General features: G+C 49.5%; 1 protein-coding gene across 3 annotated transcripts in view; it reads left to right on the top strand.

The window, feature by feature from the left end:
- Positions 1 to 1,689: 1,689 nt before the first annotated feature.
- PAPPA2 (pappalysin 2) overlaps positions 1,690 to 25,279 on the top strand; it is a 274,955-nt gene continuing 251,365 nt past the window's right edge. Inside the window, exons 1-2 of one of the 3 annotated variants that reach the window (XM_045452816.1) lie at positions 1,690 to 1,781; positions 7,067 to 8,867. In XM_045452816.1, the coding sequence (XP_045308772.1) occupies positions 7,979 to 8,867 (889 nt within the window). In that variant the 5' untranslated portion in view covers positions 1,690 to 1,781; positions 7,067 to 7,978. Of the gene's footprint in view, positions 1,782 to 5,058; positions 5,328 to 7,066; positions 8,868 to 25,279 lie in introns of those variants that run through there. The other 2 variants (XM_045452817.1, XM_045452815.1) reach the window with 2 other exon arrangements.

Below are 25,279 nucleotides of genomic sequence, written 5' to 3'. Positions count from 1 at the left end.
AATGGCCTCATCAGGAGAAGTCTGGTGGTGTTGTGTTGGGAGTCAGATCCTCATTGGTGTGTATTTATATCCTCCACGAAGAGGCTGTGCGGCATAGTGACTCAGTGGGCTCTGGAGACAGGTGGTTGTTTTCAAGGTGCGTAAGCCCAGGTAAGCTGCCTAAACACTCTTTGCCTTGGTTTCCCTTCTCAAAATGAGGATCAGGTGCACCTGGGTGGCTCAGTCAGTTAAGCGTGTGACTCTTGGTTTTGGCCCAGGTCACGATCTCATGGTTGTGAGTTTGCGCTCCGCGTCGGCTTGCTGGGGATTCCCTCTCCTCTCTCTGCCCCTTCCCTGCCCACACTGTCTCTTTCTCAGATAAATAAATAAACTAAAAAAATAAAAATAAAAAAAGGAGAAAGTGGAGCTATCTCATAGGTTACTTGTTGGATTAAATGAGATAGTTTATGTACGTTGCTTAGTAGGTGTCTATTGACTAGTAGATGCCACACTGAGCACATGGTATGTGCTTAATAAATGTTAAATGGTTTTATTATTCTTCATTTGAAAATGGAGATAATAAAAGGCCCTACCTCACAGAACTTTTGTGAGGATCATATATATATATATAAAGTGACCAGGATGGTGCTTGCCATATTGTAAGCAATAAGTGTTAGTTATTGTTATTAATAATGTTATTATTACCATCTTGAGGGAATTACCAAATTTTAAGATTCTAGCACAGTAGCAAATTTAAAAACTGCTCCGATTTAAATATTTTCATACTAATACCATGTGTTCTGATATTTGATTTGCTAAACATATGACAGTGACATGTTGTATAGGACACCTTTGCCACTCTAATGACAGCACTCAAAAACTCCCCTGTTGCTGCCCATCAGTGTTCCAGTGGAGTTGTCTTTGAATATATGGCTTTCTTTAAGGAGTAAAATAAATGGGGGTGTCCATTGCTAAAGTATACTTGACTCTCTGAGATATTTATGAGAAGTGGGCACTGGCTGTGTGTGTGTGTGTGTGTGTTAAATAACTGAGAAAACAATTAGGAAAACAGTGGGCTGAAAATTAGAGAAGCTCAAGTGTGACCTGGAAGAAAGCTTAGAGGTTTTCTATTCCGATGTTTCCAGTTTACAGACAGCTCCCAGGAGTTGGTTAACTTGCCCACGGTCAGGCAGCTATTTCGTGGCAGAGCGGTGGCCTAGTCAGTGGCCAGTGCTCATTTGGTGATTGGCTATTTGATGTGTTAGGGTCATCGGGGTTGACGGAGCTGGGACCAGGAACTAGCTCTGCTCTGTTCTGTCTGGCTCCACGGGGTCCTCTGAGGGGCTAAGTGAGGGGATCTACAGACCAACCACTGTTACGCTATCATCTGGTCTTCGGACACCTGCAGGATAATGATGGAAGAACGCTGTAGGCAGAATCAAAAGATCCCGGGCCCACCCCCGGCTCCACTTTTCTCCCCGCAGCAGTGGGCACACTGCATCGGGTTTCCTGAGGTAGCATTTGCATGCAGTTACCTCTCTAGGTCTGTACTTCTCTGAGTTTTGACAAATGCGTGTAGTCCTGCATCGTCACCATAATCAGGATAGAGAACAGTCCCCCCACCCCAGAGTCCCATTGTGCTTTTTGTCTTCAGCTTTTCTCCCCCAGTTACCAACTTCTGGCCACCACTGATCTTTTCTGTCTCTATAGTTTGGCCTTTTCCAGAATGTCATATAAATGGGATCATACAGGACATGACCTCTGGAGTGTGGCTTCTTCCACTTTAGCAGAATGCATTTAAGGTATGTCCTGGCTGCATTCTTAGTTTCCACAGGTCTTTGGGTAAATTGCTTAGCTTTTCAGCCTCAGTGTCCTCATCTGTAAAATGGACATACCACTTGCCTTGCCTTTGTGCTGTTATAGATGGGAAGAAAGAATGAACACAGATGTGCACGAGGTCAGAGGAGAAGCCAGTATACGGTCTTCCTGTCCTTTTTGTTACCAGACCGTCTTTTGAGCAAACTCTACTTGGAAAGGCAGTCCTGATTGACGCGTAAACCCAGGAGAGCTTTTGTTCCTCTGGTGAGCAGAGCGCGTTCCAGCATCACTGTGAAACTCTCCCCAGCCGAAGGGCTCCACAAGCTGGTCCCAAGGCTTGAAATGTTACAAGAAGCACTTTCCCATTAGGGACTGTCAGCAGGGGAAATAGATCTCTGACATGTTGTCTCCACCACGCAACCCCCAAGGGGTGGGGGAGCCTAACCTGGGATGAAAGGCACTTAGAAAAACACTACCATTAGCACTGATAATAATTTATAATCGTAATAGTAGTGTGGAAAAAAATATGACTATCTGACACACGGAGCACCAGACAGTTTGACAAAAAGATAGGGCCTCCCTTGGCTCAAAATACACAGGGAGGAGTAGGAAATGCAGATTTGCGTTTCCATCTGAGTGCCGTGTGAATCTGAGTTACGGAACACATTATGACCAACATATATTCCCTGGGCATTTTTGCCTGGATGTGGAACCGGAGAGGCCAGTCTTCAATACCGGTCTTCCTATTCAGTTGGTATGCAGATACCAAAACAGTAAGACAGGTGCATACCAGAAGAGGGAAAACCTGGACTGGGATTCAGGAGACCTGGATGCTGTGTCTGGCCCTGCTGTTTTTGTGTGATTTCTTTCTTGTTTCCTCACCCACAAAAGAGCGGGCTGTGGTAGGTCACCCTAGAGGCATCTCAAGCGACCCCTTGAAAGTTAGGGCCCCTGACTCCCAGCTCTGAGCACCGGAGCAAAGGGCGCAGAAAGCAACAGCCCTGAGCCTTCGAGTGAAATCCTTCAGAGAAGCTCACTCTTTCCAGCACTAGCTGAATAAGATTCCAATAAACATATTGCTGAAATGTTTGTTTCCGGGTGTCATTTTAGAGTGCAAGTAGCGAAAACAGATCCGGCTCCTATATATAGATACTGCATTTGGTTGTGTTCTGGGAGGCTTTTATTATTAAGCTCCCTGGCCGGCTCCCAGCTGAGCTTTTCCCTCAGGGGATCGCATTTTGGAATCAGAAAGTCAGAGAGGATCAGTGACCATCTTAAGGGGTCCCATCCCACCCCCCACCCCTCTCTCTCCTCCCTAACGCTCTACACTGCAGGTGGATGCCAACGTGGACCGGCTCCTCCCAGTGCTCCAAGACTCTTAATAATAATGACAATGCTAATGGAAACTGACCAGCCCCACTATGGCAGCAAATACAAACAGTAACAGCCCTGCCGGTCCCTGGGCTTAAGGGAAACATGGTATCATTTGGGTTGAAATCAAAGTGCAGATTGTCATAAACAGCTCAACCTTTAGGTAAGAGGAGCCAGGGCCCTCTGTGGACAGAAGCAAAGAAAGAGGCTACCAAGCATTAAGGGTGGCTTTTTTGAGGGGGAGGGGGATGGGTGTCTGAATTGGACTGGAGTATTCTCCAGGGGAAGATAATGCTGGCAACAAAAAGTGAATGAAGGAAGGTGGAGGTGGGTGTGGAGGAAGGGTGCAGGTAGGGAAGGAGGAGGAAATGGGGGTTTACTTAAAGAGACAACGTTGAACCCTGGCAATCTGATTTTCTGAAACGTGTCTGATCACTAGAGCGAGCCCCTCCACTGAGTGTCCTTTGTTTTCTGTGCATAAAATCCAATCTCTGCCTCCTTTTGCAGTGGCTCTCCTCACCTGCCCCTCTGGTTTCCTTGTGTTTTGCCATCATGGCTCTAACTGCCTTCCTGGTCTCCATATTTTATGTGCCTCACCGCCTCTTCCCCTGTTTTCCTTCCTTTCGGTCTCATTCTTCCCTCCTCTCTTCCCTGCTTTTCTTCTTCAGCCCTTTCTCCTTCCAGACTCTTCTCTTTTCCCTTCGCCCCCACCCCCCCTCCTTCCATTTCACTCCTTTCCTCCTCAACCCGCCCCTCCCCCCTTCCCCCTTGCCCTCCTCTCTCCTCCCTCCTCTCTCTTCCCTTCCTTCTCCTTTCCCCTCGCCCCTCTGTCCTTCTCCCCTTCTTTCCCTCTCTCTCCGTCCCCATGTCCCCATCCCCTGCCCCTCTCCCCCTCTCTTGTCTCCTTCCCCTTCCCTCCCTCTCGGTCCTTGTTTATCTCTAAGCTCCAATTTCTCGCCTCATAGATTTACCTGCAGAACAAGACACCGCTCCTCTTGCAAAAACTGTTTAAGAAATCCATATCCTCTCCCTTCATTGCTTGGGCATTTCAGAAATGATATTCCTCCCCCAGCTACCCCCGTCAAAATAAAATAAATTCAGCCAGCTCCTGCTGTGTGTCCTTAAATCCATTCCCTCTGGCTTTGCTGGTTTGAAAGCCTGTACCCTAGAAGGGGCCTCCTGCATTTGCTGGCAACCCTGCTCGAGTCTGATCGCCACAGATAGTGCTTTGGAGTGAAAAAAAGGGGGAAAAACCCTCTCGTTGGAGATTTCAAAACAGATTCTACCAGCTTTCCAATCTGTGCACTTGCGGAGTGGCAGGACTTGGGGAAGAGGAGTAGGGGCTCCGGTGCTGGTGTTTGTCATAAACAAATAAGCCACAAAATTTGTGTATATATAAATGTGCGTTGCCTTTGGCGTATGTGGTGTCTCCCTCCCTGGCATCCCGGGTGGGTGCCGGGCACGGCACGTCTGACTTCTCTCACACTTTTGCTGGGGCATGATGTGCATGTGTGATGGAATTGAGGAGGGGGCTGCTGTGTGTGTGTGTGTGTTTTATCTGATCCACTTGACAGATTATTTGAATCCAGCCCACCTTTCCGCACATGTCAAACAGATGGGATCATTGTTACAAGCCTTGAGAGAGCCGTGGCTGAGCGGTGGGTAAGGCAGGGAGGGGGAGAGGGGAGGGGGCCGAGGGGAGAGAGGGGCACCTTCTAGTAGCTTTGTGTTTTCACACGTTGGAACTGACAGGAGCCCTTCTTCTCCGTGGGGGGGGGTGCTTTGGGGGGTCTGGGGCTGATGAGGGGTGGGATGGAAAGGAGAGCGAGAGGTGGGGTGTTGGTGGGCAGGGTTATGATGTCACAGCAAAAGTTACAACAGGAGGAAAACACAGAAATGGTTCAACATTTTTTTTTTTTTTAAACTTTGGACTGCCAAGAGCTGAAGGAGAGTGGTGAGCAAAGGAATGAAGGGGAGAGAGAGAAACTAAACTGGAAGCTTGAGTTTTGTGTAGCTTCTTGAAACCTTATGAATGGATTACTGGCAGCTGAGATCCAGGAGAGACCTATAGGGACTGCAGGATCATTCACACATTAACAGGGGAGAAAAGCAGGCGGGATTCTTCCTTGCTGTGTTACCCCTCCTTCCTGAAATGAATGGTATGGAACCTTTTTCTGAGGGTCATGGGGGGTGGCAGGAGGGAGGGGGAAGTTTTCTTCTTTTCTTACCTGAGTATCTTTTCTTCATTTACACTAAGGTCCCTCTCCTTCCTTCCTTTCCTTCCTGGCGTTTCTCCCTCTCTCTCCTCTCTCTCTCTCTCTCTTTTTCTCTCCCTCCCTCCCCCTTCCCGCTCCCTTGCCCTGTCCTTCTCTCTCTCCCTTTCCTGTGCTTTTCTGTCTTTCTCTACATCACCCTCTCCTCCCTTCCAAAGCCCCAAACTCTTTTGAGCTGCTTCATGGTGGTTGGGGGCAGGGGGGAGGGCAGTAAAAAAGAAGAAGAAAAAAGGACTAAGTCAGAAGGAGTGAAGGGAGATAGGAAAATGAGAAGAGGAAAAAAGGCAGTCTGGGATCGAGGGATTTCTGTTGAGTAATATCCACGTGCCTGAACTGATCTCCTCTTTGGGGACTGACTTTGAGGCTCCAGAGGATGCTGCAAAGGGGAGCTGGGCATGCCAGGGAGCGGGTGATTAGGGCACAGCACTCTGAAAGCAAACGAGTCAGTTCTTAGCAGGGGTAGAGGAGTTTAGAAGGCGGTGAGGAGTCTCAAGGCAAAAGAGGCAGTGCGATCGTACTCCAAAGTATGTGGGCTGCGTGTTTTATGTGTGGGCAACACAAGCAGGGGGTTTAGAACCGTAAGTAATTTTTCTTAGTGAATGAAGGACCCAGTCTGTTTCTCTCCCTGTTCTGTACCCACCTGTGGTTAAACATCCTCACCTGTGTCAAGAATTCACAACCATGCTCTCGGTGTGCACATATGTGTGTGAGTGTGCATACACACGTACATGTGTTTGGGGGGTGGGACTCCTTGAGATAGCCTGCCTCGAGGCAAGCATTATTACAGAGGCTGGAGACACGTTATTTACTTCCCCAGCCTGTCCATTCATTGGAAATCAATTGGAAGAAATAGCTGCTTGGGTTTAGCTGTTCATTTTTGTAAATTACTTATTTTGAGCATCTCATTTGCTTATTTGCGCACTCGGCATATGGTGACTTTTGGTAACTTCAGAGTGAGGAACTTCGGAGAGAATAGGAAGATCTACGGAGTACGATTCATGGCATTTCCATTTAATGCTTCTTAGGTCAGATGCGTCCATTTCTCCTTTCTCCCAGTGTCCAGTGTAAAGTGAATTTGGGGCATTGTTCTTTTGAATCCCAAATGATTGAAGTAGGAAAAAAAAATACAGGAGGCTTGTGGCAAAACAAAAGAGAGAGAAGCAAGTGGTCCCTGAGAGGCTGGTGGGGGGTTATTAGACAGTAAGCAGATCTGTTCACAACACGTGTGCGAGTGTGTGTGTGTGTGTGTGTGTGTCTGAGGGAGGGAGAGACAGAGAGAGAATACACACCAAAAAGACTGCTCCAAGACAGTATTGATTGTTATTGATTGTGTAGGCTGCGGCTGCTGGAGGAGAAAGCCCGAGATGTTTACCGGGGAAACCGGAAGTCGTGCCTGTCCCCAGTGCCTCAGTGAGGTGGAGAGGTTGTCAGGAGGAAGGAGGGGCAGGGAGGAGGTGGAGTGATACATCGAACTTATTAGCTTTGACATCATCATCGTCTTTAAATGAAACAAACAAGACGATAATTACAGGCAGAGGGAGAGGGAGAGAGGAGAGCAGGAGGCACCAGAGAGAACAGGTCCCCTGAAGTACATGCTCTCCTGCCTCTCTTTCCCACCTTCCCAGGGACCCACGAGACTCCCAGAAGGTGAAGTCAAGGGCTGTCAGACTCATCAGGTTATTAGGACACCAGACTGGCTTCCCCAAGGAGAACTTCACGGAGACTTACAACACACCACCAAGTTGGAAGGGGATTAGAAAACCTTCACCACTCCACACGCCCAAGCACCGGGCTGAGGGAAACACTGACCTGCACAGGCAGACTGGCAGCTGGATGGGCATCTGGCTGAGGAGGACATCTGGAGAGCAAAAGCTAAGTACCAGCTTGGAATTTTGTGCCCCCAGAATCCTTTTGCATTTTTAGAGAATAAGCATCAAATTCTGTGTCTCTGTATGCAAGTTCTTCTCGCGATTTGTTTGAAGGTTGCTCTATCTGAGGTTAAGGGCTACGAAAAGAACGTAACTCCTAGGGAAGGAAGAAGGAGAAAGCCATGAAAATTAGAAGATCGGCGTCCTTTGAATGACTTCAGGTAGCGAGGGGTATGTGTTGGTGAGGGAGTGTGTGTTTGAGAGGGACTTGGCTCACCTCCATCCGTGGGTCCCTCCTGTAGTATCAGCGAGGGGAGGGGCCAGTGAAGAAGGGACAGAAAAAGAAAGAAACCTGAGCCGTGTGGGAGGAGGTTCAGAGGAACCCAGAGAAATGAACTTCGTGCTGCACGGACTAAACTAGAGCCAGGAGAAGCAGGTCAGGGGAGAAGGGAGAGGGCAGCACAGCTCACGCAGCACAGCGCCCCGCGCAGGGAGCCAGAAGACACACTCCCTGGGTGCTGCTGCTCCTGAAAGTTTGGTCCCTGAACGAAAACAGTTTCCCCGGTGACTGCGAATCCACTGCTAGCCGTCTCCTCCTCTTCTCCCCCATCACTCCGGTGTGGTACCCAGAAGTTGACTTCTGGTTCTGTGTAAAGAGCTGGGGGAGGTATGATGGGCCCAAAGATCCTGAGAATAAGCCTGGTGATTCTGGCCGGGTGGGTGCTCGGCACTGCCGGCTCTGAGCCGGGCTGGGCACGCAAGAGGTCCCTGGCTCAGAGGGGACGCCTGAACCAGGTGCTGTCGGAAGGAGAACGCTGTTGGCTGGGGGCCAGGCCGCCAAGACCCAGAGCCGCTCCCCAGCATCATCTTTTTGGGGTCTACCCCAGCAGGCCTGGGGACTACCTGAGGCCCTACCCCGTGGGGGGGCAGGGAACCCGCCCCGCGGGACGCAGTGAGCCAGCTTCCACGGGGGCTGCGAGCCCAGCTGGAGGTGTGGGGCTGAGGGGCACAGCTGAGCAGCCAGCCGCCTCGTGGGACAGGGATGGTCCCGCTGGGCGGTCTGAGCTGCAGGGAGACGATGACACTTATCTTGGTGATGGAGGATCCAAGGAGTCTCTAGGTGAGGCTGGGACTCGGGAACGCTCGGCCACGGCTGCCACGGCTGCTACCACCTTCGTGGGCCCAAAGGAACCCAAACCAGAGACCCAAAGCAAGGGCCGGGCCAAGACCAGGCGTCGTCGCCAGGTGGTGAAGGGGCAGGTAGGGGCCGAGCAGGGAGAGCCCGGTGTCTCTGCCCAGCATCTCCGGCCGCGGCCGAAGCATCCCCTTGCGCACGGGGTCAGAACGAGTCCGTCGGAGGACGGCATCCAGAAGGGTGGAGGGGACCCCTCCTGGGAAGCAGAGTCCCAGGGAGGACTGCCTGTCTTGTATTTCTCCGGGAGGCGGGGGCGGCTCCTGCTGCGTCCAGAAGTGCTGGCTGAGATTCCCCGGGAGGCGTTCACAGTGGAAGCCTGGGTGAGACCGGAGGGAGGACAGAACAACCCAGCCATCATTGCAGGTAACGGCCCACTCCTGGGCTCTCCGTGGTCTTTGGGGGACGGCTGGCTTCACGTTTGACGGGGTTAGGTGAAGGGGGCACAGAGACGAAGGGGGCAGGGGCAGGAAAGCCGGGAAGAGGTGGCCAGGGAGAGAGGGGGAAGGGTTCTTATTCATCAGCACGGCCGGACTCCAGACATCATCCACGATAATGACTCTAACCACAAGAGCATTGTCCCAATGAGTATTGATCTCCTGTGGTTCTGTACATGGATGGCGCTTGCACTTAGCAGACCTTCGGCTCACTCCCTACCCCTCCTTAAAGGGGAAGGTCTCTGGGTCTTTGTCAATGGGGAAGAGGTATCGCCCTCTATTTCCCGTAGCCTGGGCACCTTTGATGCTGCACGTGAGGACGTGAGGACAAGGACCCGTGCAGTGAGCCAGGCCCGGAGTAGGGGTAGGGGGTGCCGGGCCACGGGAGGGGCAGGGCTGGGCCGTGGGAGGACAAGGTTGCCAGGTGCGCAACCATAAATCCTGGCAGTTCCCCTTGCTTGGAGCAGCCCTGGAACTTTGCAGAAAACCACTATCTGGCCCGGGTCCTGGAGTCCCTGTTGCCTGTCCTAACGGTCATGTATCCAGCCTGAGAACAGCGGGGTCTGCTGGAAAAGGTGGGCGCTCCCACGCCAGGCCGCTGGTGTTGTTTGAGGACGTAAAAAGGAACCGTGTAGAACTCTATGGTTTTGGTCAGAGGTAACATCTCAGAACTCTACCCGTATGTATCTTGCACTATACCCAGATCTTGGCTTTCACGGAAAGTCACCCAGAAGGACAAAGAAAAGGATGGCATTAGGAACAACTCTTCTGTGGCCTTCCTGAGGTTTCCAGCAAGCGGTGGGAGTTAGACCCGTAGGTCACCGTGTACGGTCTCATTATCCATTTGGGTGCCCCCCGTGATAGAGCCTCACACCAGGCTGGGCACACAGTGGATCCATTGTAATCTCATTAGTTTGTATCATCTACAATGCCCTTTGATGTTTGCCAGTCCTGTTTGCATCGATGGGGAAACCAAACCACGGGAGGTGTGCCAGACGCAGAGCGGGAGCGGATCCCCTGAGCTCCTGAGGTGCTTGACAGCTCCCCAAATTAAAAACTTCTCAGGTTGCCGGATGCCTACAAATAAGTTTCAGCCTGGAGAAAGAAACCTGGAGGGAGGGAACCTCTTTCACTGGGGGTGCTGCTGGAACATCCCTTCTGGACACGCTGTCTCCCCCTCTTTGGCTGCAATTTCTCCTTTGGAAGCTGGGATTCCCAGACACTGAGCACTCTAGAGTCTTGTGGTTTTGCTTTATTTTAGTTTTGGGTGGGAGAGGGGGCGAGAGGAGGGAAGAGAGAAGGGGCTGGGCTGTGAGATAGGTGGTGGCAGAGAGAGAGAAGGAAATCCTTATTCTGGGGCCAAATGGAAGAAATAATGAGATGATTATCTGATCAGAGTTGGCAGCTTCACACCTTTTCCCAGATGACATCTTCTTGCTGCCTCATCTCGCTTCCTAGTGCCCATCTGCCAGGGAAACTGTGCTTGCAGTCTAGACCGAGACCCACGACTCCGCTTCCCCCGCCTCCTGCAGTAGCCACGGAGGGACCTGGGATCAGTTCCCTGGCTGTGAAGAATTAGAGAAGGCTCCAACAGGAATATATGAGCGAGGCTCTCAGAGACTGTTGCTTTCAGTTATTAAAACCCAGAGCTGAGGGAACAGATTCAGGCCTTGGGTGCCTGCCCTCTGTCCTATCCCTTCCGTGTCCTGTCTCGTGCTCTGCAGAGAGTGGCATCCTGAGCTGATTCCAGTTCCGGCGCTCCGTGGGGCACGTCCCCACCAGCCCCCAGTGCATCTCCCTCCCTCGCCCACCTGTCCACCACCAGCCACCCTCCCTCCTCAAATGCCACGGCACACACACTCCGATCCTTCTCCGAAGTGCCCCTCTGAACTCCCTTACGTCCCCAAGCATGTAAAACTAGGCAGGAAATCTTTTGCAGACAGTGTAGCCTCTGGGGCTTTTCCCTCTTGAAATCAAAGTGGACCCCTGTGGTGTACTGGTATTTCCCCTTTAGGTCCACACCAGGAAGGTTGAGGGCAGGGACTACCCAGGTCTAGCTCCTCTCCACCTTCTGCTCTCTATCTTTCTTCAGAGTTGTGCACATCAGAACATCTTCAGGAAAGATTTAGGGTAACAGTCTGGGAAAGATGGGGGCTGGGAACGACGCCTTCCTTCTTTAGGATTTTAGCGGCCGGGCTCCCGAGGGCATAGGCGTCTTTGTCTACTCACTGTGCTTAGCTCCTGTGGGCCCTGGCTGAGAGACACGAGGTGGCCAAAGGAAGGCCTCCTTAGGGATAAAGGTCTCTGATTGGTTCTAACTTGCTTACGCCTATCAACAGACCAGGCCATCTCCCCTCTCTTACCCAGCACTGGCCTTGTGGCAGGTCACTGCCTGTCCCTGGGCCGGTGGGCCTTCACCTGTGCAGAATAACAATTAGATCGTGTGCCTGGGAGCTAAACGTAATTCAGCCTTTGAAGTTCTGCTGCACCACTGAGGATAATCTGAGGTGCTTGAAGACTTGACTCCCATGCTCTTTCCCAATGGCTCTCAAACCTCAGCCTCTACCCACTTAGCTCCCAGTTCTTAGTCTCCCAAACTTGGGGCATTTTCCGTTCAGCAGGGACATCAAGCCATTCAGCCACACTGGCCATGGTGAAGGACCACCCCCCCCCGGGCCCCCCCCCCCCCCCCCCCCCCCGACCCCCGCCCCGCCCAAGAGATGTGGGACCTCAGGGAGTACTTTGCACGCAGGGCACTAGGTGGCAGTGTTGCTTCACGCACAGGAGAGGAGGCGGCTCCAGGGAAGCCACGTAGTGGGGAATGTGTCTGGTTTCTTGGGTTGGTGCCCCTGCCCTGGCCTCTGGGTTGTCTTGTTTCATCCGCTCCCAGGGTGTTGTTGGTAGGCATCCCTTAGGGTCGGCTTCATGCAAGTATTTTTTTGCAGGACCTGTGTGATAGGGCTAAGGTGGCATTTTGGGGGTTATGACCACCCTGCACTTGTAGCAACTAGTAAAGAAAACAAAATCAACTGGAGTTACCTCCCCCTCCACCCCAAACTCCCACGTTCTTCCAAAATAGGAAGTTGAACTCCAGAATGGATTGCCGGAATCCTTTTATTTATGGCCAAGGGCAATGCAGGCCTCAGCCTTTCGGTGCTGAGCTTCTCTCTGGCCCCTAACGGGGGCGTGATGGTGCTGACTCCCTACCCCCCACTCCAGAGGTAGGCACCCCCAAAGTTGCCTGTTGCCTGTGCTCTGAAGCAGGGCAATGGAGACCTAGGAAACGGGCGTGTGCAGCTGCTCCAGCGTAGAGGCCTCCCTAAAAGTCACTTCTCAAGGGCCTGGCAATTTAGGGACGTGGGGCCAAGGAGGAGTAGCCTGAGGTCAGGAGCCCATTTGGTTGGACTTTTGGAACTCAGCAGTGGACAGAAGCCAAATTCTGTCCCGTCCTGATGAAATCCTTAAGCTCCAGCACCCACCCCTGAAACCATCCTGTTCCTTTCCCTCCTTCTCAACTTCCTTTCCCCTCCTTCAACCCCAGCGTACACAGAAGAGAGACTTTTAATAGGTTCCTCCTCACCCATAATTGATTTCAAATGTTCCCTGCAGTCGCCCAGCTGAGTAACCACCTGCAGCTCCAAGTTGCAGGCGACTGAGTCAGTAAGTCCATGGCAGGATTAGAGCCTGGACCCACGTTTCTTCATTCAACAAATATTTACTGAGCGCCTTGCCATGCAAAGCCTGGCAGGGCACTGTAGGGAATACAAAGATGTCTAAGAAACTGTCCCTGACTTGAAGACCTATCTTCCTCCTCTGAGGATCCAAGTTTCAGAACATATCCCAGTACAGAACTGGGGAGTCAGACCGGCCTGGCCTCAGATCCCACTTCCGACACTTACCAGTGCTCTGTTCTCACAATCCGTTGAACTGATTGGAGCCTTGGTTTCCTCACATTGAGAAATGAGATAATGTCTTGCGTTGTTTACATAAGTCATATATGTAAAGTGCCCAACACGGGGCTTGGCCCATGGTACTTATGACATAGTATTAATAGCGGGAGAGAGTCATCACTAAGCACAGTGGGCATGAACCTGCTCATCTTTGGTTCTACCCACTAACCTGTAATTTTTCCTTAGGTGGGATGTTAACTCTCACTTCTTAGGAATTTAGTGAGCTAATCTGTGAGACAGGAATGATGGTAAATAGGAATTTTCACAAGATGGTTTCAAGATGATTGAGAACACTAGAATCAGATGCTTAAAAGAACTCTGTTTTTTAAAATCATGTGTTCTTTTTAGCTTGGGCAGTACTATTTTGAATGAACTGGACAGTGGCACTGAAGCTTCTTTGGCATCCCAAACCTTTTTGAGAATCTGATGAAAGCTGTCCTTACTCCTCAGAAAAATGTACATGTTCACATAGTTGACACAACTTTCAGCCCTTTTTGGGTTTTCTTGAGGGCTAGTGTCTAACTGGCCTTCTTTAGGCACCTTGATGACTCTGTGTTTTGTTTTGAATGACATCTAAGAAATGCGGTGTCACGGGATGCTAAGATACCCCCTTCTCCCAAGAAGGGAGCTGCGTCCTCAGGGTAAGAAGTTTCATTGTGCAGAGCACGGAGCTTCACAGAAGACAGGTTCCCATACGCAGAAGTGTCAGTGTAGACGTGAAAAGAATTTAAAAGGGCCATATGTGCTCTGTCCCCCTTTATCCAGTCTTAATGACAGGGGAAGAGCCACATACATACCTTTCTCAGAGCTCCTCTGAGAATGAGGAGTCTGTGACCATCTCCCTTAGCTGCCTCTTCGTATGTGACAATAGCGGTCAAAGTCGGAGTGTTTGCCCTCATGGGACCCTAAGGAGTTACCCATTTCCTTCCACATTATAGCCCTGCTCCCTGGACCGGGACCCAGATGTACAGCAAAGTTATAGCACCCCTACCCTTTGCATGGAAGAGCCATGGACGCGCATGCCGACGACAGTCCCTGGGGGTGGGTTTGCCTGCCTTGGCGAGGACGAGATACCTGAGCGTGCTTGTGTGGACGAGGCATGTGCCCTGATGGTTGTAAGTTAGCATCTGCCCATGGGGACTTTATATCTTGTGCCTGTATGCCCCTCCAGAAGGGAGGTGACGTCTAGTGTGAGAAGTGAAACGGGCTGTTACTCCGTCCCTCCTTTCACCGCTGCCTGCTGAGCCCCCTGGCCATGCAGCCTTCCCGATTCCCTGTGTGAGGGTGATCTCTGCTTCCCCACTTCCATAGCCCTTCGGGTGTGGTTTCCTGGGGGCACACATTGCTTCCTGCCTCGTTAGCTCTGGCACATGTCTCGTTTCTATCTGCCGAAATTTCCTCAGGAGCCAAATTCGTGTCTGATTCACTTTTGCCATCCCCAGATATCCAGCACAGTGTTAGGCTGTCACTTACGTTTGCAGGACACGTAAGGTAGACATTCGATTCCTGGACACCCATTAGGGATGAGAAAAATGGTGAGAGGAACTTCCTGAAACCGGCGGCTCTTTGGAGAACGGGGCCGTGGCTCTCAAATTTCGCTTTTGCTGACTATGGAGGTGCGTCAGGAGCTTGGGAGAGGAGCTGCCGGGTGCGGGGCCCCCTCCCACCTTCATGGGAGCAGCCCCTTTCTTCGGGCAGGGTTCCTCAGCCCGAACAGTAGCCTTCCACCAAACCTCCCTTCCCTCTTTCCTTCCTTCCGGGTCAGACTGGCAGCATGGACTGATGGCTCCCCCAGCCTTTTCAGGCTCCCATCCTATTCTCTCTCGTAGTTGTCGCCCCTAATTAATTCGTCGTACATCGATCCCATCTTCGCATCTGCTTTGTGCACTGAAGCAGCTAACTAACACAAATGCAGATTCTGATTCAGTAGGTCTGGGGCAGCCTGAGATGCTGCATTTCTAACAGACTCCTAGGTGATCCTGCTGGTGTGGGGACCGTATTTAAGTAGCAAGACTCTAGACTTGTGAGTCTAGAGCAACGGTCAGCAAGCTTTTTCTGTAAAGGAACAGTAGTAGTAAATGGCTCAGGTTTTGCAGGCCATACTCTGTTGCGGCTATTCTGTCATTAGAGTATGGGAGCGGCCTCGGACGATCTGTAGATGAACGAATGTGCCTGTGTTTCAGTAAAACTTTATTTACAAGAACAGGTGGCACGCCAGAGTTTGCTGCCCTGTGGTATTAAGGGCACTTCCTGTATGCCGTCTGTCTCCCACAGCCCTCTGTTGCTTTGCTTCCTAGCTCTGTGCTGTCCAGAATAATACCAACCGAGGGGCTATGGCAGTGTCCACACCTTCTTTTCAGGTAAAAACAAAACTTCCCAGAGATTTCCTTCCCACAGGCAACAAGTCCTGCTAATTTCTTGGTCTGAGCATTCCAGGTGGAGTTTATAGTGACTTATTTTCTATTTAAAAAAATAGCATCGAAATATCACTTCTATACCATCACGTTTAAACTCTACAATTAATGGTTTTTCTTTTTTAAGAATTGGGAGACTTTTATCAATCTAAGTTTAGAAGGTTTCATTCTACCCCGAAGAGATGCTGTCGCCCTTAACAGTCACTCCCCATCTCCCTCCTCACCTTCCCTTACCCACCACCACCAGAGACACCGCTAATCTCTTTTCTGCCTCGACAGATTTGCCTATTCTGGGCGTTTGGTATCTGAACCTGGCTTCTTTCACTGGAGGCTGATCATGTTTAACATGTGCCAGAGTTTCATTCCTTCTTATTTGCTGAGTAACAGTCCGTAGATCTGTCACACTGTGTTCATCCACGGTTGATGGACACTGTGGTAGCCTCCACTTCTCGGCCACTGTGAACACAGCTGCTATGAACGTTGTGCACAGGTGGACTTACGTTTTTATTTCTTTCGGGTGTATCACTCTGTGTTTAACATTTTGAGGCACTGCCAGACCACTTTCCAAAGTGGCTGCCCCATTTTGCAATCCCCAGCCATGCGCGAGGGTTCGGTTTTATATTTCTGACCCTCGAAGTGAAAAGGGTTCCTGCGACTTCACTGATGATTAGGGCCGTTGCTTACATCTGATGGCACCTGGTGGTCCTTGAGAACTGTGCTGTTGTCTTGTGTGGTGGGTGGAGACACCTGGCTTCTGGTGCTGAGGTCTCTGCAGTCACAGGGAACCCTTACTGGTGGAGGCAGATGCTGTCATCAGGCTCCCTCCTCCAGCTTCTCAAGGGCACCTAAAGTGGCCCTTTCTTCCCTGAACCCAGCTCTGCATGGAAGGAGCTCTCCTTTGGCCTGAATTGCGTTGCTTTCTAGTACTTTCCACACACACACACACACACACACACACACACACACACACACACACGAGCCCTAAATTACATGCACATGGGGAACATTCAGGCCCCCAGCAGGCATAGTACATCAGACTGTGATGGGGCAGCACCTTCAGAAAGAAAAGGAGAAGAGAAACAGAGGAGGAGGAAAAATAAAGCCCGTATGGCTCCCTCACAATGCCCTGAACTTCTCCTGGGTTCCAGCTTTGGGTTCATTGCTGTCGTCCTGTGAGCCATTCTGTTCAGGGCCTAGTGTCTGACTCACAAGGGGCAGATTTGGGGCTTAGAGGCCTCCCAGGTATCTGTGGGGGAAGGAGAGTCACTTCCCAGTGGTAGCACAGAGGAGTTTCCTCTGAGTATGACCATGTGACCATCCTCCTTGTCACACTCCAGTGTCAGTGCCTGACCCCTGTTATTATCGGTTATTATTAGGGCCTTTCCTGTCCTCACCTGCAGCCTTAAGTTAGTGCCTCTTAGCCCTTCTACGATCTCAGGGAGACAAGATCCTGAGGACGGGCTTTGAGTGACCTGCGCGGTGCCATTAGCCGCTCTCTCCCCGTCCTCTGTTAGCCGTGTGTCCTCTCCCAGTTCTTAAGGATGACCCAGAACCCATGGGGACTCTTGGCATTGCCCTTGGCTGGAGCACAGGTTTTCAAGTTGGAAATGCTCAGGAGTGTCAGAGCTGGGAACCAGGAATCCCCTTTGGCAGCCCAAATAAACTCATCCCCTGTTTGTCACCTGCAACACTTTGTCCTTCCTCTCTGCCCTATCCTTCACGCTCTTCTTTATTGCTCCTCTGCGGCTGCCCCTCAGAGTCATTCAGAAATGTGTGCTCTTGGCTCCTTCTTATTCCCATCGTAGCCTGCTCCTCAGGGAGGCCAAATAAAGAGGAGAGGGAGGCTGCACCTTAGTTTGGATTCTGAACGTCCGTTAGCTTCAGTTCCTGATGCCATAAACAGATACATAAACTCCATGCTTCTGCTCTCCAGTACATGGAATCTGGTTACTCTCAGGGCTCATTGCATCATACACACTGTGACCTTGGCGCCTTCCAGAAAGCATATCTTAGGCTAAGTTTGTGTCCGAGAAGTAACAACATCCTCTCTTTCCCATGTTCACTGCCTACTTTAAAACAATCCTATTCTTTGAATTTATTTATTTATTCAGGGATTTTTAAAAACTTTTTTTTTTATGAAATTTATTGTCAAATTGGTTTCCATACAGCACCCAGTGCTCATCCCAACAGGCGCCCTCCTCAATACCCATCTCCCACTCCCCATCAACCCTCGTTTGTTCTCAGTTTTTAAGAGTCTCTTATGCTTTGGCTCCCTAACATTTTTTTTCTCCTTCCCCTCCCCAATGGTCTTCTAATAAGTTTCTCAGGATCCACATAAGAGTGAAAACATATGGTATCTGTCTTTCTCTGTATGGCTTATTTCACTTAGCGTCACACTCTCCAGTTCCATCCATGTTGCTACAAAGGGCCATATTTCATTCTTTCTCATTGCCATGTAGTACTCCATTGTGTATATAAACCACAATTTCTTTATCCATTCATCAGTTGATGGACATTTAGGCTCTTTCCATAATTTGGCTATTGTTGAGAGTGCTGCTGTAAACATTGGGGTACAAGTGCCCCTATGCATCAGTATTCCTGTATCCCTTGGGTAAATTCCTAGCAGTGCTACTGCTGGGTCATAGGGTAGGTCTATTTTTAATTTTTTGAGGAACCTCCACACTGTTTTCCAGAGCAGCTGCACCAGTTTGCATTCCCACCAACAGTGCAAGAGGGTTCCCGTTTCTCCACATGCTTGCTAGCATCTATAGTCTCCTGTTTTGTTCATTTTGGCCACTCTGACTGGCGTGAGGTGATATCTGAATGTGGTTTTGATTTGTATTTCCCTGATGAGGAGCGATGTTGAACATCTTTTCATGTTCCTGTTGGCCATCTGGATGTCTTCTTTAGAGAAGTGTCTATTCATGTTTTCTGCCCATTTCTTCACTGGGTTATTTGTTTTTCGGGTGTGGAGTTTGGTGAGCTCTTTATAGATTTTGGATACTAGCCCTTTGTCTGATATGTCATTTGCAAATATCTTTTCCCATTCCGTTGGTTGCCTTTTAGTTTTGTTGATTGTTTCCTTTGCTGTGCAGAAGCTTTTTATCTTCATGAGGTCCCAGTAGTTCATTTTTGCTTTTAATTCCCTTGCCTTTGGGGATGTGTCAAGTAAGAAATTGCTGCGGCTGAGGTCAGAGAGGTTTTTTCCTGCTTTCTCCTCTAGGGTTTTGATGGTTTCTTGTCTCACATTCAGGTCCTTTATCCATTTTGAGTTTATTTTTGCGAATGGTGTAAGAAAGTGGTCTAGTTTCATCCTTCTGCATGTTGCTGTCCAGTTCTCCCAGCACCATTTGTTAAAGAGACTGTCTTTTTTCCATCGGATGTTCTTTCCTGCTTTGTCAAAGATTAGTTGGCCATACGTTTGTGGGTCTAGTTGTGGGGTTTCTATTCTATTCCATTGGTCTATGTGTCTGTTTTTGTGCCAATACCATGCTGTCTTGATGATTACAGCTTTGTAGTAGAGGCTAATGTCTGGGATTGTGATGCCTCCCGCTTTGGTCTTCTTCTTCAAAATTACTTTGGCTGTTCGGTGCCTTTTGTGGTTCCATACAAGTTTTAGGATTGCTTGTTCTAGCTTCGAGAAGAATGCTGGTGCAATTTTGATTGGGATTGCATTGAATGTGTAGATAGCTTTGGGTAGTATTGACATTTTAACAATATTTATTCTTCTAATCCATGAGCATGGAATGTTTTCCAAGTTAGTTGATATATAGTATAATAATGATTATAGGAATGGAACTTAGTGATTCATCACTTATACCTAACACCCAGCTCTCATCCCAGCAAGTGCCCTCTTTAATGCCCATCGCCCATTTAGTCCATCCCCCCACCCAACAACCCCTCCAGCAGCCCTCTGTTTGTTCTCTGTATTTAAGAGTCTCTCCTGCTTTGTCTGCTTCTCTGTTTTTATCTTATTTTTGCTTCTCCTATCCTGTGTTCATCTGTTTGAATTTTTTTAAAAAAGAGAACATCCAGGAAATAAATCCAGCGGCCAAACGAAAATGTCCCAGTTGTCTTTATGAGGCAGCAATGAGTGGTGATGTAACACGGTTCTGCCCGAATATATAGTATGGTCACGGGACCCCCCGAGTCTCAGAACATTTGAACTTGACATGGCAACCAGTTGGGATACCAAGACTAGTCATTTAGCTCATTTCTGGATTAGAAGTCCAGTTACTAATCAGAGGGGAAGTCACAGAGTTCAAAAGTTAATCAATCCGTTCGTGAGTCATCAGTCGGGCGGTGACTCACCATTTGTTCATTTTCGTACAGATCATTGCTGTACATTTTAGGAAGGTTAGGGAGGAACGGAGGTAGCTGGGTTCTGTTTGCTTCTTCCTCCACTCATATATTCACTCATCCAGTATATTGAGCTTCCGTCAGGCGAAGTTTCAGGCGTTGGACCGTGTGCTGGAGAAGCAAAGATGGGGAAGCCAGGGACTGCCTGGAAGGAGCTATGTGCCCAGCACACGGACCTGTAACTAATGATCACAGCCCAGCCGCTGGCCGGGGCCGGTTTACCACGAGGAGCCTGAGGGTTCCCTACGGCTAGGGAAGGAGAGCTGGTGACCAGAGAGGCAGAGGAGGCCTGGGAGGCAGCAGAATTGGGGAAAGGGAAAAGGATGGGTTCCCAACATGTCAGATGTTACAGGGGTGGCCAACTGGCAGGCCTGACCGTGGGCTCGCTTAGATCCAGCAGTTAGAACATCACTGGCAGCTGGGGCGCCTGGGTGGCTCAGCCGGTTCAGTGTCTGACTTGTGGTTTCAGCTCAGGTCATGGTCTCACAGTTTGTGGGTTTGAGCCCTGGATCCTCTGTCTCCTTCCCTCTCTCTCTCTGCCCCTTTCCCGCTCATGTGCGCATGCGTGCTCTCTCTCTCAAGAAATAAAAGAAACATTAAAAAAATTCTTTAAAAGAATATCACTGGTGGCTTGAGAGAGAGAGTTTCCACTCCAGAGTTGGAGTCCTGGGAGGGGACGTCCCATTACAGTGAGTGGAAATATGAATGAATGGCTGGAGGGTGAAGACAGAGAGCAGAGTCTTTTTTTGAAAAATTTTTAAATGTGTTTGTTTTTGAGAGAGAGAGAGAGAGAGAGAGAGAGAGAGAGAGAGAGAGAGAGAATAAGCAGGGGAGGGGAAGAGAGAGAGGGAGACAGAATCTGAAACAGGCTCCAGGCTCTGAGCTGTCAACACAGAGCCCGACGCGGGGCACGAACTCATGAACCACGAGATCGTGACCTGAGCCGAAGTTGGATGCTTAACTGACTGAGCCCCCAGGTGCCCTGAGAGCAGAGTCTTGTGCACTCTCTACAGAAACCCGGCTGTGAGGGAAGGGGGTGAATGTCAGAAGCAGACGCAGGTTCAGAGAGATTTCATTTCAAGGTAAGAGAGATCCAAGTCTCCAGGCCTTATTATAAAGCACTAGTAATCTAAAGGAGGACACAGCGGGGGCACCTGGGTGGCTCAGCCAGTTAGGCATCTGACTTCAGCTTAGGTCATGAGCTCACAGTCTGTGAGATTAAGCCCCATGTCTGGATCTGCACTGACAGTGTGGAGCCTATCTGGGATTCTCCCTCTCTCCCTCTCTCTCTGCCCCTCCCCCACTTGCTCTCTCTCTCTCTCTCTCTCTCTCTCTCTCTCTCTCTCAAAATAGATGAACTTAAAAAGGAAAAACCCTAGTAATCTAAAGTAGGACACAACATAAATGCAGGGGAAAATAGCAGAAGGTGAAGTAACAAATGTAAAGTGTGCATACACAGGCCCCAGTCATGCCAAGACCTTACTGAAGAAGTTTTTATTCGACAATAACTCATGTAGTACTTTGTGCCAGGCCTGACTGTGGTCACCACACAAGCCTGAACACATGTGTTCCTCAGAACAAGTCAAGGAAGTGGCTGGAGGAGCCGGAGCACAGAGCAGAATAGGATAGGACGCTGCCCAAGATCACACAGCCTATTCATGCAGCCCCAGGATCGGAACCTGAGTGCTCTGTTCCTAGACGATACGCTTTTGCCCACTGGGCCAAGCAGTCTCTAACTTCTATGGCAGGAGCAGGAAGGAGTGGAGGGCCCGGCCTATCCCAACCGAACCCTTCCCTGTTTTGTTGTTTTGTTTTTTGTTTTTGCTCTCAGCAAAGGGCTCCATCCACACAGGCCAGCACTTGGGAGTTCCTGTCCCACATGGAGACCCCTCGCCCCTACCGCCCTCAATATATATCCCATATAATACCAGGAACCAGTCACCAAATCATGGCTACTTTACCTGGACAGTATCTTTCGGACCTGTGCGGCCCCTACCTTCCTTTTGGCCACATTAATTGCGGACGTCTCTCGCCTGACGGATCGATTCATCCCTCGGCTAATTGCACCAAAGGGAGTTTTCTCAAATACAAAGCAGCTCAAGTCACTTTCCTGCCCCGACCCTTGGGTGACCACACTGTGTGCTCAGGGTCAAGTTTTGCTGCCTTCATTTGCCACACAGGACCCTAGTTACACCCTCAGACTCATCACTGCCCTCCAGGATTGACACACGCTCACAAACCCATTCCCATACACACACACACGCACACACACACACACACACACACACACTCAGTTAATTCCTTCAACACCAGACTACAAGCAGTGACACAGATATACCACTCTTTCCCGGACCTCTGGCCTCTGGCCTTTGCCCTTTGCCCTTTTCCTCCTAACAGAAAACTGTTTCCCCAAACCCACATTCATCTAACTTACTCTGAGTCACTTCCTGGCTTTTTAGTTAATAGGATTTCCTCCAGGAAATCTTCCTTGGTCTCACTGACCAAGGTAGGTTTGTTCTCTGCCAGGTTCTCCCAGTAACCTGTACTCAGCCTTATGAAGACACTCAGAGCAACTTCCCGTAATTCCCATTCCACATTTATTTATTCAACAGATACTTACTGGGTTCCTACTGTGTGCCAGGCACTGTGCTGGGGGCTGATGTGAAACGGACACATGTGGCCCCTACTCCTGTGCCATTTCTCTCCCGGGCCAGCTACCCACTGAGCTATAGGCTGCTTGAGGTCAGGGGTTGTCCTTTGTACATGGCTGCACCCATGGCACTGGGTGCATTATCAGCAAATAAAGCTCATCCAGCACATGTTTGATGAGCATGAATGAATGGATGAACACACGAAGGGCGAGATGTAGGTCTTGATGCAGACTGTAGAGCGAATTCTGTCTGGAAGTAGACACAGGAAGCATGGTAATCTCCAAGTCCTATTGATTTAGAAGGTGGCCAAGAGGTTTTAAATTCACTCAACAATACTCTAGAAGGAGTGGTTACTCTCAGCCCCCACTTCAACTTCCTCAACTCCCCAAATCTATCAGTACTTGAGAGATCCTGACCAAGGTCTAGTCTCCTAGAAAAACTGGAGATGACTGCAACTTGGTTTAACTATGATTCTTTCTTTTTGTTTTTGTAAGTTTATTTATTTTGAGAGAGAGCATGTATGCAAGTGGGGGGGGGGAGGGCAGAGAGAGAGAGAAAGAGAGAATCCCAAGCAGGCTCCACACTGTCATTGTGGAGCCCGAAGCAAGGGCTCAAACTCACAAATTGTGAGATCATGACCTGAGCTGAAATCAAGAGTCAGAAGCTTAACTGACTGAGCCACCCAGGTGCCCCTAACTATGATTATTTCTAAATTTTCAGAAATTATCTCTTCTATTTATTTGCTTTCTCTGGTTTGAACATATGATCTCTTTCTCATTCTCTCCCTAGAACTTTTGTTTTGTGCTTCTGTTAACATTAGAGAAAGGAAGGGATAGAGAGTATACCTAGGGAAAGTTAATCTTGTTAATCTGAAGGAGAGGCCAAGAAGGGACCTGGAAACTTTCCTTGGGTTCCAAGTATTTCCAGCCTTTGCTCCTTCTCTGGTTCCCTAAAAATCTGGAGTTATCACAAAGGTTTTTTTTAGGGGGTGGAATTCTTTTAACATAAAACACAGGCGGTACCTAGCTCCATTATTTTTAATCTATTCACTCACTAATTTATTTATTTGACAGATATTTATTGAATACAAAGTAGGTATTCAAGAACTATTTTGAAATAAGTTCCAACTTTATGGAGAATAATAATAAACACTAGCCATAGCAGAGATGTATTTTAGACATTGTTTGTTTCAAGGCACATTAATAATTTGAAATAATTGCACAATAGAATATCCTTATAATCCTTATGATTCTAGCCTGTGGCATGCGTCCTGTGGATGGAGGTAATCTTGGGCACGGCTCCCTCCCTGGGTGTGGCAGTCTTACTTCGCCCTTGGACAGAGTGCTGAGTGTCACTGGCCTGACCTTAGCCAGGAGCAGCCATGGCAGAGGAGGGGATGTAGCAGGTGGCCCCACCCCTTCTGGCTTTCTGCCCACGGCAAGGTCTGGGAACTTAGGAGAGACGTGCCATATGCTGGCTGCAGAAAGCCAGGCAGGAAGGAGGAAGGCACCTGCTGACCTTGCTGTTCCTGGGACTTCTGTCACCATCCCTCCTCCTGGCCCTGCCTCCCACCTGACTGCAGACTTCCAGTTTTTTCTCTAGTCCAGAACCATGGTGGCTTCCACCTCCCGCTCAAGTTCAAGCTACTCAGCTCAGTGGCGGGAGCCCTCTGATTGCCTGCAGGCTTCTGGGGGCTCGGCTGGATCTTGATCATGTATGTGTCACCCCAGCACCCAAGACAGGGTCTGGAGTGGAGTGGGCACTTTGAATAGAATGAATTGAGAATAATCTAGCCACTTTCCACACACAGAACCTGCTCTCTCCTCACTCCCAGGGTCAACCGCTTTCCCAAGTCAGGGAAGTCTTATCTCTGCCCTCCACATGACCCCCCTCTTACCAGCTCCTGGCCTCTGCACAAACGGACTCCCTACCTGAAAGGCCCTACCTCGATCTCTTCCTCCATCTAAATTCTTTCTTTTCCTTTTTTTTTTTTTTTTTTTAAATTCTTTCCTTAATGTAGTGGTTAGGAATTCAGGATCTGCAGGCAGGTGTTCTGGGCTTAAGCCCTTGACTAACTGTGTGAACTTGGCAGGTTAAAGTCCCCTCATTGGTAAAACTGGCATCACGACCATTTCTCTTTCATAGAATTGCTGTGATGATTAAATAAATTAATGCACAGCATGTGCTTAGCGCTGTGCCTGGGGCATAGTGTGAGGTCAGTCAGTGCTAGTTGCTATTTTCATCCTTCCATGGTGATGCGGTAGCACGGGAAGGGACCAAAGCCTCCAAGACACTGCCAGCCGATCAGACCGGGGCTGGCTCATGCCCCTCTTCTCTGAGGCCTCCTCTGTCCATTTTGGTCCATGCAGATTCACTTTTTCCTGAGCTCCTACACGTAGATGTGCATGTATATTTACTGTGACACAGTTGGGCATTGAATTACTTGTAGCGAAATCTTGATACACTGGATTCCAACTACCCAGCATCCTCAACTAACCACAATGTCTTAGTGGCTCCACTTTTTTAGGAGATAGAAGCATATGATTGCAAGATGAATTCAAAGGAGAGATCTAGTAGAAACAGAACCTGCCCATCAAGATATAGGTTCAGCTCAATCCTTTCTACCCTCTGTGGACTGTCACAGGATGTGTAACAGTGAGAAATGATGAGAAGGATGAGGACCTTGAAGTCCTTCAGGATGAGCCTAGAGATCCAAGGTATGGACTCTCAGAACAACATGGGCCTGGTGACAACCCACCCCAGCCTCTACTTCACAGATGGGAACATGAGGCCCAGAGAGGGAAAGGCACTTTCCAGACATCACACAGCAGTAGGCTGGGACCAGATTCCAAGTTTTTTGGTTCCCAATTTGGTACTATTTCAACTCTTCCAGGTTGCTTTTGGTCAATTTAAGTTTCTTGTTGGATGGGGTGCCTGGGTGGCTCAGTCGGTTAAGCTTTCGACTTC

Source organism: Leopardus geoffroyi, chromosome C3, assembly GCF_018350155.1.
Source record: "Leopardus geoffroyi isolate Oge1 chromosome C3, O.geoffroyi_Oge1_pat1.0, whole genome shotgun sequence".
Classification (NCBI taxonomy): domain Eukaryota; kingdom Metazoa; phylum Chordata; class Mammalia; order Carnivora; family Felidae; genus Leopardus; species Leopardus geoffroyi.
The sequence above is the reverse complement of the archived record's forward strand: the minus strand, read 5'-3'. Positions and strand labels throughout refer to the sequence as shown.